Here is an 18,180-nt window from a genome sequence, read left to right as displayed (position 1 = left end):
ACGTAGTGAGGTCCTATGTTTTAACTCGGATTTTCTTTTGTCTGTCTGTATGTAACGCGATTACGGCCAAACGCGTTGATAGAATTCGATGAGATTTTACAGGGATATTCCTTTTTCAACTGCGCGTCGATGTATACCGTACACAAGGTTTTTAAAATTTTGCATTTTAAGGATAATATGAAAAGAAAAGGAACTCCTCCATACTCTGATATCACTATATATATCATATACTTTGAAGATAGAATTATTCATAATAAATCAGCAGACAAGTGGATTATTCATTGCATGCATTACGCAGATATCTGGCCGTGTCTATTTCTATAAGGTAGGGTTTCAATATTTTTTATGATGCGTGCCCATCAGTATCAATATTCTCACATTTGAAAAAACAAATTTGATAGGTGATTGAAAATAAAATAAAAATATATAATTAAATGAACTAAATATTGCTGAATAAATTATAATACCGGTATTCTTGATTTAAAAAAAAATTAATTTTAAAATAGTTGAGAAATATTTTTATAAGATGGAAAGATTAGGTATCACGGAACTGGATAAATTATCATATGGGATACAAATTCAAACGTGAACTGAGAGTTTATTAACATAAGTGAGTTCTTGATCTTGGAGAAAACAAATAACAGTTTTTAAGAATAAATTATGATTCAACTGAATCAACTAGAACAGGTGACATCAGATACTTGTGGATGAGAAATCTGCGTGAGGTCTACTGTTCAAAGAAATACTAGTAGTATAATCAATGTTTTCACGTTTTTAATTCCTTATTCAATGATTGATTTATCAAATTCATTTGCATTGAGTAATTGAATTACAAAATAGCCAGGAAAAGCATGTTGGTTTTTCAATAAGAGAGCAACAGGTACGGTATTCTATGTGCATGCTCTTACAAAATCGAGCATTCTGAAAGATCCAGCCGTCCAAAAGTATCGAATTTCTGAAAAAATTTAAGATAAATATTGTATGAATCGTAGGATATGTCGATGGGACTCAAAAGTTATGTACTTTTTTAGAAAAATACTTACAAAGTTGCTCAATTTAACATGGGAAAGATTGAATTGAATTGAATTGAATTGAATTGAATTGAATTGAATTGAATTGAATTGAATTGAATTGAATTTATTGCCAAAAATCACATACAAATATTTGTGCAATACAATCACTAAAGTATGCAATATACAATCACCTAAAAATATACATTTATTGTAACTTGCACAACAATAATTATCAACGTAATCAATGTAATATTCGGCACTGCCAACATAAGAGTCCTTGTGTGTTGGCAGTGAGTTGCGGTTAAATTATTCTGCTTCAATTCAGGTCAAGTAAGAAGCGATATAAAAATTAAAATAAAAAGAGCTAAAGAAAGTATTACAGCAATATACAAAAGTCTCAAAGGCTCAGAAAAAAAAATTAAAAACTTAAGAATAGTACATACTATATGACAAAGTAGAATCCAATTAACCACTGTGACGTCTTGAGGCCATCATGAAGTGAATATTTCACACAGGGAATACATAAAAATATACGATGATGAGGGAACATTTACAATACCTGGTTCGAGAACGTGAAAATGAAAAAACCATTGCTCAATGTTTTTAGTAACAATGCTTGTTGGATACAATATTATACTTTATACAACTAGTTTGAAGAATATGTTATGCTCAATCCAATAATCTATGCTTTTGCTTAAATTACGTGTCATTTGTTTATCTATAAAATCGTTGGAATTTTATTTATAATGTAGCTGCAATAATAGGTAAATTGATGCCTGCATATGGTTAGCTTAATGAGTTCTGTGTTGAATCTATTGTTAGGACGTGTATTATGGGGTGTTATGTGTGCAGGAAAATTAGATTTATTCTTATTGATATGGAGTATTATATTTTTCATATAATTCTGTCTTATTGTAGGGACCTTAAATTCAAGAAAAATGTCCCTACTAGGATAGAGTCGAGGTCTTCCTAATGCTGCTCTTATAATATGTTTTTGTAAGATAAATAATTTCTTCAGATGTGTATCATAAGCAGCTCCCCATACTTCATTAATATATTGAAATAATGAGTGAGCGTATGCAAAGTAAATTTTCCGTATAATGACTATGTTTTTTATTTTATTTATTTTGTAAAAAATGTAAATGAGGTATTTCAACTTTGAGCACAAATAATCTATGTGTTTGTTCCATTTTAAATGTTGATCCAATAATATACCAAGATATTTAATCGTGTGAACCCTTTCTAATGTTTTTTGTGCTTCTGTATTATCTGTAGAGTTTTCATTGTTATTATTTGTTGTCCCTATTTTAAGATTTAAATCTGTTGCTGGTTGTCCAGTTATATTGGGTGAAAAGGTGATATACTTAGTTTTGTCAGCGTTTAAAGTCAGGATATGATCTTGAAGCCATTTTCTAATAATTATTAGGTTTTGTATTGGCTATATTGAAAGTTTCTACCCAGCTTTTGCCGCTGAAGATCAATACAGTGTCATCTGCAAAAGACAGAGTGGTGCAATCTTGGAGGTTTAGTTTGAGTAGGTCATTCACATATAACAAAAAAAGAACTGGTGAAAGCACAGAACCTTGAGGCAAGCCGAAACCTGACGTATATTTAATATCAGTTTGACCCTGAAGATGTAGGTATTGTTTCCTTTCAGTCAAATATGAAGAAATAAATCATTTGCTGCACCTCTAATTCCAGCCCTATCTAATTTGTTTAATAATATATTGTGAGGTATCGTATCAAAAGCTTTTGATAGATCCATGAACACTGCAAGAGTTTTTCTATTGCTATTAAAATTGTCAAAAATATTTTGTTCAAGTGGATGACTGCATCTTTAGTTGACTTATTTTTTTGAAAACCAAATTGCTTTTCATTTATTATATTTTCTTTCTCTAAAAAAACTCATAATTCTGTTTTTTATTATTTTTTCTAATATTTTGGAAAGGTTACTTATCAAGCTTATCGGTCTATAATTTTCTGGTTTTTTTAAATCTCCGGTTTTAGGTATTGGGATGATTCTGGCTTCTCTGAACTTTTTGGGAAATATCCTTCATTTAAACATTTGTTGAATATATGTTCTAAGGGTCCAGTATGTGGTGAGAAATTTTTTTTATGAAAGGTCCTGTGAAGTTATCTGGTCCTGGTGTAGATTTTTTTTTCAACTGATTTATAATTGACATTATTTCGTTTGAGTTTGTGGGGTTGAGAAAGATACTGTGCTGACATGAATTTGATAGCGATCGAGGAACTGGGATATCACTTACATTTCCTGATATTTTTCTGGCAAATGATACACCCACGTTAGCAAAGTGATAACTAAATAATAAGTGATAAAAAGTGATAACTAAAAAGATAGACTTTCAGAGCACCAATGACGTCTCTGATCATCAAAAGATCAAGATGCGCGTGACCAGTACCTTGTATTCTAGATTCCTTGAAATATTATAGCGTGGAACCTACTGTAACAGTGTAACTAGGGTGCTATTGAATTGTCATGTCCCATGTGCGAGTGTGATGCCATCCTGCCAATTCACCCTATTTTAGAAATTTAAATAGAATATTTAAGTAAATTATAATAAAAACTATGCATTAAAAAAATTAAATTATCAAATTGAGAAAATATTTATGCTTGTTCTGTTTTTATTCCAAAATAAAAAATCGATAATTTAGATTTTAAGTAAATAAAATCAACCAACCAGATGTTGTTTATCAGATGTTTGTAGCCAATTCAGTTTTAATAAACCTTTATTATATTAATCAACAGTCATATTTCACCTCGGATAGTTACACATTTTTATTACACTGACAAACGTGAAATGACTATGATGAATCTTCATAATTCTGGTGAGTAGCTTTTATTACAAAATATCTATTATAAAATCTTTTTTCTATGACAAAATTTGATAAATATATATAGCGCATCAAGGTAGCAAAATAAAGTAACTGTAATTTATAATTATTATAGTAATGTCCTATAAAAAATGTAGCTTTTTTCCATTCCCAATCAGTGTGCATTTTTATCATTGATAAATAAATAATTTTTTTAATCTTAGCGCGATTTGTGAAAAGGGCAGTTAGTATTAGAAATGAAATGATTAGGGATTTTAATTATTAAATATAAAAAGGAAAATTACTGAGGCATTATAGTAGTATTTATTTCATTTTGTTCAGCTTTATTGATGTATTTGTTCTTTATGTAGCAGGTTCTTTATTTTTTTTCTTTGTTTGGTTTCCAATGATAATTGTTTTCACAAAATTTCGAATTTCTTTTGTTTTTGTAGAATAGGCCTACCAACTCTGACAGACAACCTTTATGGTTATGTCAAGTTTTTTGTCTCATGTTTTTTATTCAGCACAATCATTATCTTAATTATATAATTTTTAATTGTTTATTTTGTAACATGATTGTAGTCTTATTATTTTTATTTATATTGAATAAAGGCATTTTCTATCTATCTATCTAAATATTGTATGTACTGTATTGGAAGATATTTTAGTATATTCATATAAATATCAAGAAATAAAATGCAAATACCCTTTTAAAACTTTGAATTTACAACATTTCTAATGTTAAAACATGTTGTGAAGTAAAAGTGGCATTTGTTTGAAAATGGCATTAGAGTTAAAATATGTTGTGAATATAAATGTTATAAAAAGTGTACAGTAGGCTACTTAGATTTTTTATTTATTGATAAATATAAGTGTTGTCCTACACAAAAGGTTTAACCTATATAAATATACTAGCCGTCAGGCTCGCTTCGCTCGCCATATCCGTCTAGCCAGGGGGCTCCGCCCCCTGGACCCCCGACTGGATCGTCCAAGAATGAGATCAGCAGGCTCGCTTCGCTCGCCTGCATTTTTCATTTGGGCATTTTTATCATATATTAGGACAATCCAGTCGGGGGTCCAGATTAAACGGCTGGCTAAACGGATATGGCGAGCAAAGCAAGCCTGACTGCTAGTAATATAATTTTCCCAGGATTGAAGTAGCAGTGCCCAATCAATTTTTCCGCGATAAATGCATTTAAATCTTCAACTTGGTGCCAACCTAACAAAGTCAACTCAACTTAATGCCAACCTGACAAAATTATTAATTTAGTTGCCAGTTAACAACTGTTTCGAAGAGGTACTCTATCTAGATTATAGTTCTATAATAACATATGATATGGAAATTTCAATTATAATTAAGAGATTGGGAGAAGAAGAATATACATGCTAAAAGACGAACTTTAAACCCTTAAAAACAACACTTAGAGTTAAAATATTGCCAAAAGATTTCTTAGTGCACCTCTAAAGGGCCAACTGAACATACCTACCAAATTTGAACGTTTTTGGTCCGGTAGATTTTTAGTTATGCGAGTGAGTGAGTGAGTGAGTGAGTGAGTGAGTGAGTGAGTGAGTGAGTCAGTCAGTCAGTCAGTCAGTCAGTCAGTGAGTGCCATTTCGCTTTTATATATATAGATTAATATATGTGTGGGATGTGGAATATAATATATCTCTCTAATTAGACATTTACAATTGAAGAAAGAAAACTAAAGCCAAATTTATTTGGAAATCAGGGAAAATGCTAATACGACTGTAAAATAATGCTTCTATCACAAATTGATGTGTAAGCCCTCTTTTAATTGTTTATTCGAATAAACCTAATTGTTCTCAACTTCGACTTTTACTTGAAATTAGGATATTCAATTACAGCACATAAATGTTTTGTACAGTAGCTTTTTCTGTAATAAATTAATCTATTATAAAGAGAAGAATGGCTTACATGTACGGGATAGGAAGTTCATGCTTATCACGTCTGAACTACTTAACTGATTAACTTAAAATTTTACATATAGATTCTTAACTTAGCGATTAACTTGAAATTAAAATGAGCCTATATGGGTCTATACTTGAATTAACTTGCATATAATTTACTAAACCTAATTGTTCTTATAACTTCGACTTCTACTCAAAATTAGGATATTCAATTACAGCAAATAAATGTTTTGTAAAGTACCTTTTTCTGTAGGAATCTATAATAAAGAGAAAAAATGGCTCATACACGTACGGGATAGGTAATGCTCATCATGTCTGAACTAGGTACTCAACTGATTAACTTAAATTTTACATTTTGATTTTTAACTTACCGATTAACTTTAAAGTAAATTGAGCCTATATGGGTCTATTTTTAAATTAACTTGCATATAATTTACCGAGGATAGGCCTATTTTAAATTCTTCAAGTTTTCAAATTGTTAAGTTTCTATCTATTAGTTAATTTTATTTATCTATCTATTAGTTGATTAACTTGATTATTAATTAACTTAATTTATTGATTAACTTGAAACTTTGCATACAGGTTCTTAATTCAGCGAGGATAGGCCTATTTTAAATTCGACAAGTTTTTTATAAGACCCTTGAAGAGCACAGGTCACCTGCTAGTTCCAAATATCTCTTTATTTGGTAACTGAGTGGATAGGCCTACTCCCAAGAACTTTGTCAATTCTCTGATATAGGATAGACCTACTCCTAAGAACTATGTCAACTCTCTGATGTATACTGAACAGATTTTCTAAAAATACTTTTCTGTTACAGCAATTTTCATCATTTGGCTAGCAGTTCAGTTTGAGATTGGCAGTTGCTATCCTGCTGGACTTGCTGTTTTCAGAATTTTCAGAGACCATGATGGGCGGTCCGCAAGCCAACATGAGAACCATGCGCATAACGCCTTTACTACCGAACAGCCAGAAGAACCACGGTGGAATTTCGTCCACATCATGTTGAAGTTACAACCTGAAATGATAATAAAAAAAGGTGAAAATGGAAGCCAAACCGACGAGTATGATTATGAGAAAATCGAAGAGGCAGTTAACAGGGGACATGATGAACGTGCAATGAGAAAAGGATATATTTTTAGGAGAAATATAGAAGTGGATAATTATGGCTATGCTCACGTTTTTTATTATTTTAGAGATAAGACTGAAATGGACAAAGAAGAAGATTTTGAACAAGTTGGGTACCACTTTAAATTGGGTCAGAAACAGCCAAAAGGAATTAATGACAATCAGAAACGAGGAAACCAAGAAAAAAGTACAGAGGGAAGCACTGAAGAGAAAGATTTAGTAGAATTTCAAGGAGGAGACAACGATGATGGAGAAGTGAATGACAATCATGAAGATAATGAGGATGCAGAGCATGCCGGTGATGAAGTAGAACTAAAAGAAGAAAATGAAAAGGCTGATAATGATGATAAACGATTTATACTTAGAGCAGGATTAAAAGAAGAAGTGTTGGAGAACTATGATGAAGATGCTGAGACTGTAAAGGGGTTGGTAGAAGATGAAGATGAGGAAAATGAAGAGAGTAGTATGGAAAAAGGAAAGGGAGATCAAACTGAGGTTGAAGCAGAGAATCATGAAGACATAGATGGTAACTTTGAATTTGGCAAAGTACTTGTGATAGAGGGTTTGGGTGATGATCAAAAATCAGAGAGAGAAGTAGATAAAATAGAAAAAGAAGAAACCACCAGCGAGACAAAAGAAACAACCTCAAATGAGCAACTAGACATTGGACAAATTATCGGGTCGGTGGAAAATATTGAAACAAGTACTGATTTTGTGGATATGATAACAGATGTATATTATAATTCTTATGATAGTGATGAAATCCATTCTGGAATAACAAGCTCGAAAGAAGAACTGGAGCAAGAAGAGAACAGCTCTAAAGAAGAGGTCTATAATGAAGAAACTGTTGATCCAAGTGAACCGTTAGAAATCAAAGTGGATTTCTTGAACAACAAGGAAACAGAGATAGAAAATTCTGGAGAAATTGGAGATGATACACCCACAGAATCCATTAGAAAGTTGAGAAAAATATATGACTTTGGAGAAAACAGAAAGTTTGACACAACTTGAATGAGAAGAGTGAAGTCATTTTAACAATAAATAAACCTGAAATATTCAAGTTCTAATACAAATAATAATGTTCAGTCCGTTCCTACTAGAATGAATCCATCATAATCTTGTTATTTTTCTTCATGGTGTATTTTTTTCATTGTACTTAACCCTAAAATAAGTTTTCATGTTTGTTGAATAAATACAATTCTCTTAATAATGTATCTTTGGCTTTCACAAAACTATTATTCATTAATTGGTGTAATAACATTTATTAATAAACAAAAAATATTTTTGAGAAAAAAAAGGGTACTGAAATTTTTATTTTCTTTATATTTATAATATTTTTGAGTCATAGATAATCAAATAGTAGGCTTATTATTCATCTGATTAAGGTATAACGTTTTAAATAGAAATACCTACTGTATTTCAAAGAGTTAGCCTACTTTATTTGAAACCTAAAATTATATTGTTTATGAATTAACATCTTCAGCATGCAGCCCCCTTACAAACTGAAAACATATATCTATCTCTTATGGTTTGCAAGAAAGAAGAACCATTCAAAATCATTAGTTGATTTTAGTATGATAGGCATTTTTTTCATTTTTTATTTATTTGTTATTATTTATTGACGTGAGTAAATGTGTACTCAATATCTTTGTGTGTATGATTTGCTGACAACTATACGATATAAAATATAATTATATAATATAAATAGAAAGAAAAATAAAAATCTTAGTACCCTTTATGAAATATTTAATCACAACATGTTTCGGACATTGATGCCATTTTCAAGTGATATGAAGTAAATAAATAAATACTGCTAGAAGATTCTTATTTTAATAATTATTATTATAATAAGAATCTTCTAGCAGTATTTCTTTATTTACTTCATATCACTTGAAAATGGCATCAATGTCCGAAACATGTTGTGATTAAATATTTCAAAAAGGGTACTAAGATTTTTATTTTTCTTTCTATTTCTATAAAAGTAGCCCTATACAGAAAAGAGATTATATAATATAATATATTATATTAGTTGATTACCCTGATATTATGGATTGCAATTGAGAAAATTCCCAATTTCGCCCCCCTATACCTTGTGATACATAATTAAAAATACTGTATTAATATATAATTGAATATTTTACTGGAGAGAGAAACTTCACAGAAAAATTCATAACTCTTCCCTTTTGAAATTCTGTGATTGAACAAAGATTAAATAAATCAAGTTAAAATAATTCATAAGCATCCAAGGCGCCTCATGATGAAATTGATTGCAGGAGTTGCAATCGCTCTTTAATATCACACGTAGGATTTTAGCTAAAATAACTGTTTGATAGTTGAAAAAGATTATAATTTGTTGCCTGCAAGAGTTCATTTTCATATCTTAATTTGTTTGAGAAATATTATTTGCTCTTTTTGGTCACTCTGTATAGTAGGCCTTATAGAATGGTCATCTTTTTGCTTGGTTACTGTATATAGTAATAACTATGAAATAATAATTCATTGTAAGTTGATATATATTTCTTTAAAAATAAATGTTTGTAACATGTTTGTAGAAACAAGGAAACTCATATCTAATTGTTTTATATTCAATAGAAATACTCATCAACAAGATTCTACGTATTTCAATCCAAATACAACACAAGTACTTTTTTCTATTTAAAAACATTTTTTAAATGGTTAATAAATTGTTGCACAGTTTTTTTCAAATAATAACCGAAAAGGTGAATTTTAGACAAAATAATATTGACATAAGCATGGCTTACTTTAGATATAGTAGGCTGTGATATAAGGCATTGCATTTTGGTTTACACAGCATTTCAATCTCAGGATCTTTGCAGAAGATAATCTACTCTGTGGACAGTTTTTTTTTTTTACAAAAAAGCTGTATAATGTACAGAGTTATTGATTTAAGCACGGTAAATAACGTTATTTACTTCCTATATATTAATGCCTATCCAGCATAATCTTAATACATTGCCAGTTGCCAGTAATTAAAAATACTTGACAAAAATTATACGAATTTATTTGATTTCTTTGATTTGAGTGAAAATATATTTTTCTTTATCTTTGAAAAACACCTATTATTGTTGCAAACTGGTACACTAGACTATACCGCATAGCCTACAGTATAGGATTCTGCAAGAAAACTTGTTTATTGATTATTAGGTGGTAATGTTTGGTGAAGATGCAAGAAAAAAACTCTTTCGTACCTACCTCCGTTGACGAATGATTTATAACTGGTAAGTTAGTTCTTTTTTAGTGCAATTCCTTAGCGGCGTCGCGTCTAATGCTGATCCAAGCAGGCGGCTCGAGACGCGTCGCCGCTAAGGAATTACACAGTCAAGTTAAAAAAAACCTTAAAAAGTTTGTTGTAGAAGGAGAGTTTTACTCGTTGAATGAGTTTTTGTCTGGCTGACTTTTTCTGACCTTTAATTATGTTAACTAAATACAAAAAACATTTTACCTATGTGTATATATTTGTACTTTGACGACTGCGATATACAGACATTTCTTGTTATTGTATTTATGCAGAAAATAAAGAATTTGAATTTGAAAGTTCATGAAATCCCCATAAATGAAAAGTAAAATAAAGACTGACTAAACAATTAAGAAGTGTTGATTAGGTACTATATTGCTTTTACGATTTACATCTAAAAAATCATTCAATTTAATGAATTTAAAGGTTATGTGCTCGAGCCGCGGCGGCTCTAACCACGCGGCTCCAGACGTCTCGGGATGCCGCTAAGGAATTGCACACTGCTTGGTACTTTTCTGATCTAGCCTATATCTTAATTATTTGCCGCCAAAGATTCATATATTATAACATGAAATTCCAATGAGACATAAAATCCAATGGATTTATAAGTTATTTGTTCCAGTCATATAATGCTCTATAACGTATATATTATAGGTGATTCCTTATGTAATGTTAAATACAATAATAGGTGATAATGAAATTATTAGATGATAATACCATACCAAACCAACACTGTAAAGCATTCAAACTTGGCGCTTTCACAATTTGTAAAACAGGCGGGAGAATTGAATGTAGTTTTGAATCAAGGTATCAAAAACAAATTCATCTGAAATTATCAAGATGAATAATCCTTCTCAAGAGAAATTACAAAAACTGGAATTAAATTTTTCAATATAAGGAACAATCACAGAATACATATTCTGTATACATATATGTATTCGGTGGTACAGTAATGTGATTTGAAGTAATTACCACTGTAATATTAGCTAGAAAAGTCAATGTTTGTGAAAAGATTTGAATTTATTTTTGTGAACAGTCTTCTTAAAACCCGATAAAACTATTGAAAAATTTAATTTGAATTTCTCATGCCTTTCAAAAAATTGAAAATGTAATTCAAGAAAATATTGATCATGCTACCATTGGTTTTAACAGCAACGAATGATTGTGGCAGCGGTGTGTTATTTTCCGGTCATGTTGAGTTAACTCTTATCAAGGTCATTCAATGCCTACGGTTATGAAGGTTGGCGATCAATGATGTCATTATGACATCATCCAGTGGATGCTAAAGTAACAGTGATAATTTGAACTAAACCCTGGCTGCTTCATAGTTTTCAATTTCTCTGATTAGATTTTTTAAAATTTGTGCAGTCCCAGAAGTTTCAGTTTGAGGTTATCACGATTGTTTGCTATACTCTTGAAAGATTCCCGGTGTCTGAACAAGGTTAAATAGGCTTTTAGCTGTGACAATAATTTGTGACGTAAAAGGAAGTGTATCTTACTTGGTTTGTGCTTTGATCAGTTTTCAAACGGAATAAACAAGGTAAATTTCTGCATGATTACTACTGTATTCAATAAGATCTTTAGGTTTTGTTTATGTAAGTTACATGAACACCCATTTAAAACAAACAGATTGTTCATCAAAATAACACTTCAATAGTTAAGGCTAGATACACCTTATTAAAACACTGCTTCTTTACCAGCTGAGTGTTTTCCCTTATCTTTTTGAGAATCCCACTAGTAGTAACCAGACGGAAGGCAGGTTAGGTGTGGGCCTCTGTAGCACTATTAGAAAGATTTTACTTACAAAATACAATTAAAAGCAAATATCACATGGGTAAATTGCATTCGGTTAGAACATTGACCATGAAACATTTTTACCGGGAAAGAGACAGCAATAAAATAATTTTTTATTACAACATTTTTGAATGAAGAGTTGAAAGTGCTATCTGCAGTGTAAACACTTTCTCTGCAGTTGATAACAGTTATTATAAAGATATCTCAAAAGAAAATTAGTTCTGATGCAGAGATGGAAATGTGTTAGATGATAATAAAATAATAGTTTTATTTAAACCTATATTAGTTGTTTTTGTTTGGTCTTTTTAATAACTTGAGTAATACCGTAGGCCTACCTATAGAATACGTATTGAAGCACAAATTATAAGGTTCTACCAGGTTAAATCAAATAGTATACGGGCCCCATTGCACAGTCATATGTATGACTGATTATAATATTTTTGGTCATAAATCATAGAAAAAACGTTTATCAAAAATTTGAATCCTCATCAGACCTTTGGAATATCATCAAATATTCGAAGATATCTTCAATTTAATTTATCATAACATTGATCTGAATGTGTAATTCAAATATTTTTCATCCAAAAAAGAATACAATGTTACAATAAAAAATACAATTGCAATATTGTAATGAACAAATGGAATACCCATACAAAAACTATGCATCATCGTGTAGGGGTTAGTTCCGGTCAGCCTAACGAGACCTGGATATTTTTACAATATGTGCAAAAGAACTAGTGAAAGTAATTGAACATACTCTTAAATAGAAATAAATAACTAATATAAAGCAACTTTTTAGTGAACGGACTAATGTGAGTAATACTTATACGTACTTTCTGTGGTAACAGAATTACAGAATTTTTGCAAAAATAATAGATGAATAGAGTTGTAAATTCCAACAATCAAGCTTGGTTACATTAAAGACCATAATGTAATGACCCTAACTCAATGGGGCACGAATCTGAATAATTATACAAGAGCATATAATCTCATTTTGCATAAATTTCAGGAACTGTGGAACAGAACTCTGTAAAGTAATCTGCACACCGGTCTAACATGTCTAAAAAATAAAGAATGGTTAGATAAAATATTGTTTGTCTTCTCCTTGAAGTACAATATGCAAAAATTTGCATATTTTTATTTCATTGAGGATCTATGTGTTAAAGAGTGCTACAAGAATATTCATAGAATCGAGGGATTAGCATATAACAAAAGGATGCATTAATCTTGATAAACTTGCTCCGAATATTTTGCACTTTTAGAGAAGTGGTGACATTCTACATGACACAAATTGATAGCCCATTTCTAAAAGGATCCAGATACATTTTTAATTATTCCTGTTGTTTTTACATTCACCATTAGATATTTGCTAATATATATAACTCAAACTTTGTGAAGTAGTGTAAATGTGAATATATTTGTGTAAAACTTGGTAATACAATTCCTCAAAAAATGTTTATCTAAACCATTTCTCGATTTGAGCTCTTGATATGGAAATACAATCCATGCCAAATTGAAATGCTCAACGTTATCTAGATCCCATATCACTTACACATTTTATTTTGAAAAGGGATAATTATTCAAGCATTTTCCGAAAACTAGCGTTGTTAACTCTGATATTGTTATGTACAATATTCATCTAATACTTCTACCAAAATCCAATTTTTTGAGCTAGAGAGAAGGTGGGAAAACATGTCTAATTGATTAAACATGATGATACAGAATTACAGGAAAAAGATAGTCTGGGAAATCGAAATAAGGATAATTTATAAAGGATAGATAGTTTTCAGTGTCTGGGAAATGAGATCTCGGTCTAATCAGATGACTCATTGAAGAGTTGAAGAAAATTTCCATAAAAACAGAAAATCTTTAAAAACCAATGAATAGTCATCCACATATAGGGAGAATAGTGTGACTTTCCCCTGTGGCAAGCCGTTTGAAGACCTCGAAGAAGCCTAGGGCCACAATTTCCCCGAGGGAGAAGAAAAACTTTTGTTCCCTTACAACATTTTTCCTCCATTCACATCCATAAAAATATATTGGTTGTTCATTTATTTATTCATTCATTCATTCATCAATGACATAAACACGTACATATTTAAACTTTCCTTCATAGTAGAAAGCTTCTTCAAATTTCGAACATAATCTGAAAACAGAGAGATAATAAATTAATTAAAACAATATAAAAATCTTGTTGTACCCTTTATTTAAAAAAATTAAAATAGTTCAACAACTAGTTTCGACCCTAACTTAGGTCATTTTCAAGTTGAAAATAAAAAGTAGCTTATGTGAGTGAAGTGTTTTTAGAAAGATAATATTATGTTTTTATTGAACAACAACTGTAGATAGTCTATTGTGTGAAGAATCCACCTCCCTACCTATTTCGAAAACAGGTGAATTTCCTTTGCCTTTATTAAGGGCGGAGTTAGTACTCTAGGTCCTCTCTGTCAATAAAACATTTTCAATTATCTCTGCCACACAACCGATTGGTGACATAGACCAATAGGATTGCTTCCCATGCTATTCAAGTTACAACTTTGAGACGTATGCAGGCAGACGTGGGAAAAATCCTCATTCGAATGAATGAGTGTTCGAATGTTACAGACGTCTATCTGCTTGCTCACTTCTGCATTCAGACGTTTGATTTTTTCTCAGTCTGTCTGCTGCTGTGTGCGTTCGCCTTCCCCCGCAGCTCATAATAGTAGTGCTTCAGTATTATTTTCCAGAGAGTAAAGTAAAGATAGTAGGTGGAGGAAACCTAGTTTTCCCACCGTCAGTAAATAGGGCAAGAGCCGAAACCATGTAACCATGTATCCCTTATTGTATCCTTAATCATGAAGTTGAAGTTCCACAATCCTTTACATTAGAGCATAGAGAAACGGAATACTATATTCGGATATTCGTTTGTCTCTGATTTATTTATTATTTTACAAAGGCGACTTTCTAGAAGTATTTTATGCCTAGGTGATGATGGGATGAATGATAATACAATAAAGGTAGAGTTATGAATGAATAAAATTATAGGTTATGCTATCCACTTGAATTGATTTGAGTTCACTTTTCAGATTAGAGGTTTCTCCATACTTTAACGAGAGATCAGTGTGATCCGTCAACCAGACTGAAGACCGATCTCTCAAGTATAGACCAAACCGTGAACAAAGTAGTACATTATATCAAATCTCATATTTTCGGTCACTAGATCTCTCTAAAATCTCTAGATATTACATGATTCAGACTGAACTCCGATTTCAAGAACGGCTTCAAGACGTAAATATGGAATTCGTTATTATGGGATGTTTCTGTGTTGGTATCAAAGTTTGGTCCTCACGTGAGAAATTGGCCTCCAGTCTGGCTGACAGATCAGACGGGTCCGATTTCTACGCATGGAGGAGCCTTCACAAGAAACAACGTTAAATCACACCTTTTACAGGTGGAAATTTAAAATTTTGATTCACTGAAGAACCCTACACAGATTCCAGATAAGGAAACTGGTGAGAATAAACTCCTCTCAATTGAACAGAGTGTTCAACGCTCAATTGAATTAAGTGTGTAATTAATTAATGAATGTCAAGTGACACATAACCTAGCTACATTTTTGGACTGTTGTATAAATTAGAATTGGAACCGTTTTGGGCTTATAAGCCTGTGGTACTTTTCTGTAAGTTGTGTAATTTTGAATGATTGAACGCTCATTGAACATTTTAACACAACATGTTTATATGTGGAAATATAAACAAAAAATTTAAACACAGAATGTTTTTTTGATTGTAATATTATCTTACAAATGTTAGGTCATCGTATATGATTTGTGCCTGTATGATAAATGAAATTAAAAAATGGCCCTTTATTTTACGTTTACTGTCCAATCAACTTTTCTCGGTTTCAAAGATTTTGAGTTGGGAAGAAATTGCATTTTATTCTTACACTAACACGTAATATATCTCTGTTCTTGTTGTATTTTTGGGCGTTCATTCAAAGATCATAATGACACTGGGATCAATATAGTATCATTTATAGAGAATAATTAGAACCAGGAAATCGAGTTTTGTTAGGTATTCCAATATTTTGAGATTGTAGAGGTCTGTCGCTAACTAGTGATTCCTGTCTTCTATGACGATAGATGGTTTATTCAGAAATGAAAATTCTCTTTAAATAATTCTCCCATTTGTTATTTGTACAGAGCTTGATGACAATGCTGTCTTAGGTTCGCATAATCATCCTCAGCTCTTGCCTTATTCAACTTGCTTTATCCTCAACTGAATGATAGAGAAAGATTGCTTGTACAGTTCAAAATTCTAGTAGAATCGACAAAATTTTATTTTCATTTTCATGCTAGATTGCAGTAACGTGAGCAACCACTTCTCGCCATAATTGAAGGAAATTAATTAAAGCTAGATTATAAAATAACGTGAATTATAATTCAAAGATTTAAATAATGAATTATTTATTTATTATCATCCGCATAACTTGAACGATAAATTAGATAATTTAAAATTGCATATTTACACTACTAACTCAGTCATAAATTTATCGTAAAAATTGTAATTTAATACTATGGTACTGTAAGAGAATTTGAATGTAATTTAAAATTTATTCCCATAATTTGACTTTATTAGAAGGATCAATTATTTTCGGTAATGAATGTTCAAAGTCTAAAGCAAGTAATGTTTTCAGTAATTAGTGTTTTAAACTTTCAAATAATACTAGAGGTAAAATATTGAGTGGTGGACTATTCTTGCGTTGAAACAATGAAATGGATAATGATAGTTTTCGACTTTTCATATCTCGGTTACGCTTGTTCAAATTTTCACTTTCATGAATGAGGAAATACACAATGCAGTAAAACATGGCAAATAAATTCAATGCTTTGACGGTTTAGCATTCTTTGTTCGTTCAGCCAATTGGTTCATGAAAACCTTCGATCTCATCCGAATAATTCATTTTTTGTTTTTGGGCGGTTATTAAATTCGAGACGCTATTCAATACTAAAATAATTTCGATACGTCTGTAACAGTTTCTGCTTGCTTGGAATTTAATTATTGAATTGGAAATTTAGGCTTTCCATTGTGCATTTTTAGACTCTCTATATTTCTTATATTCAGTATATAGACTCATCACTTTTTTACTATAAAGATGCCATTTAGACATTGCAATTCATATAGGTCTACATGTAGAATACGACTAGAATTTTAGAATACAAAATAGACAACAGATAAATTTTAAATTATTGAAAGATAATTTTGTCCGTTTTGAACTATTTTCGACGACCACGTCGTGGATAGTGAAATAGATGAGAATTTTGTATTCTCCTCACCTACTATTCACACCCCACATCTATTGATTCCACCCGTTATTTTATCGTAAATTCATTGTGGATATGACTACTGTTATGATAAACCTATTAATAACTGTATGTTAATTCCAAATTCCTGGACAATATTGCGATACATTAATGTTGATTGAGATTGGTCAAGTTCAGTAGTGTTTAAAATGACTACTGACGACAATTTTGGTTTCACTATTTAGAAGAAGCTGGATTTTTCCTGAATTTGGGGAGTGGTGCGTCTGGGTTTAGGGGGGGGGGTCACCCTTTACTACTGAGTTAATGAAATCCATTTGATTCATGAATATTGTAAAATTAATGTAAAAAACTACACTTTACCTCGGTAGATTGAAAATACTAATAGGGAAAATAGATAATCAAATTATTTAGGAAAATGACTGATATAGGTACTACAATGTATCGTAACAGTATTTTGTCAACTTGCAATGTACAATAGCAGATCTTGTCAACTTGATGTGGAAACATATACAACTTTAAATAATAATGGTTCGATCTTGAATGGATAGATGATAATTGCCTTCGATATAAGTGAAGTCCATATTTTAGAAAATTTCAAGAAAGATATTCGTTTGTGTAATTAGAGAAGAATCAAGTTCCAGACTGAAATTAAATATTCACTCATTCAGTTTGATCGCTTTATTATTTCTCATAATTCTGGGATTTCTACGGAAATTGTGTAATAATTTAAGAATTTTCTTCGCACATTGTACCTACTTCACCTCTGATGAGAACATGTACTGCATGTAGCCAACTGTGAAATAATTATTATTAATGTTGCATAATTTTCATTCATTATCGCTTCTATGCCACTTTAGTGTTCGTCATTTAAACGCTCAAAATAAGCGTCTTTGCTCGATCAATTCAGATTTTCAGATCAGAGGAATTA

General features: G+C 31.1%; 2 protein-coding genes across 3 annotated transcripts in view; both read left to right on the top strand.

Moving 5' to 3' along the window:
• Window positions 1-3,718: 3,718 nt before the first annotated feature.
• On the top strand, window positions 3,719-8,114 carry LOC111047673 (uncharacterized protein DDB_G0290685). The gene is made up of 2 exons (XM_039421872.1): window positions 3,719-3,860; window positions 6,593-8,114. Exons 1-2 carry the CDS (start codon window positions 3,833-3,835, stop codon window positions 7,909-7,911), a joined length of 1,347 nt encoding a protein of 448 aa, XP_039277806.1. The 5' UTR covers window positions 3,719-3,832; the 3' UTR covers window positions 7,912-8,114.
• Window positions 8,115-11,369: 3,255 nt separating this feature from the next.
• Window positions 11,370-18,180, top strand: part of LOC111047676 (myocyte-specific enhancer factor 2) — a 240,523-nt gene continuing 233,712 nt past the window's right edge. Inside the window, exon 1 of one of the 2 annotated variants that reach the window (XM_039421867.1) lies at window positions 11,370-11,696. The gene's annotated coding sequence lies outside the window, so the exon portion shown is untranslated. The remainder of the gene's footprint in view (window positions 11,697-18,180) is intronic. The other variant, XM_039421869.1, reaches the window with a different exon arrangement.

Source organism: Nilaparvata lugens, chromosome 2 (genome assembly GCF_014356525.2).
Source record: "Nilaparvata lugens isolate BPH chromosome 2, ASM1435652v1, whole genome shotgun sequence".
Taxonomy (NCBI): Eukaryota; Metazoa; Arthropoda; class Insecta; order Hemiptera; family Delphacidae; genus Nilaparvata; species Nilaparvata lugens.
This window is presented reverse-complemented; position numbering and strand designations above follow the sequence as displayed.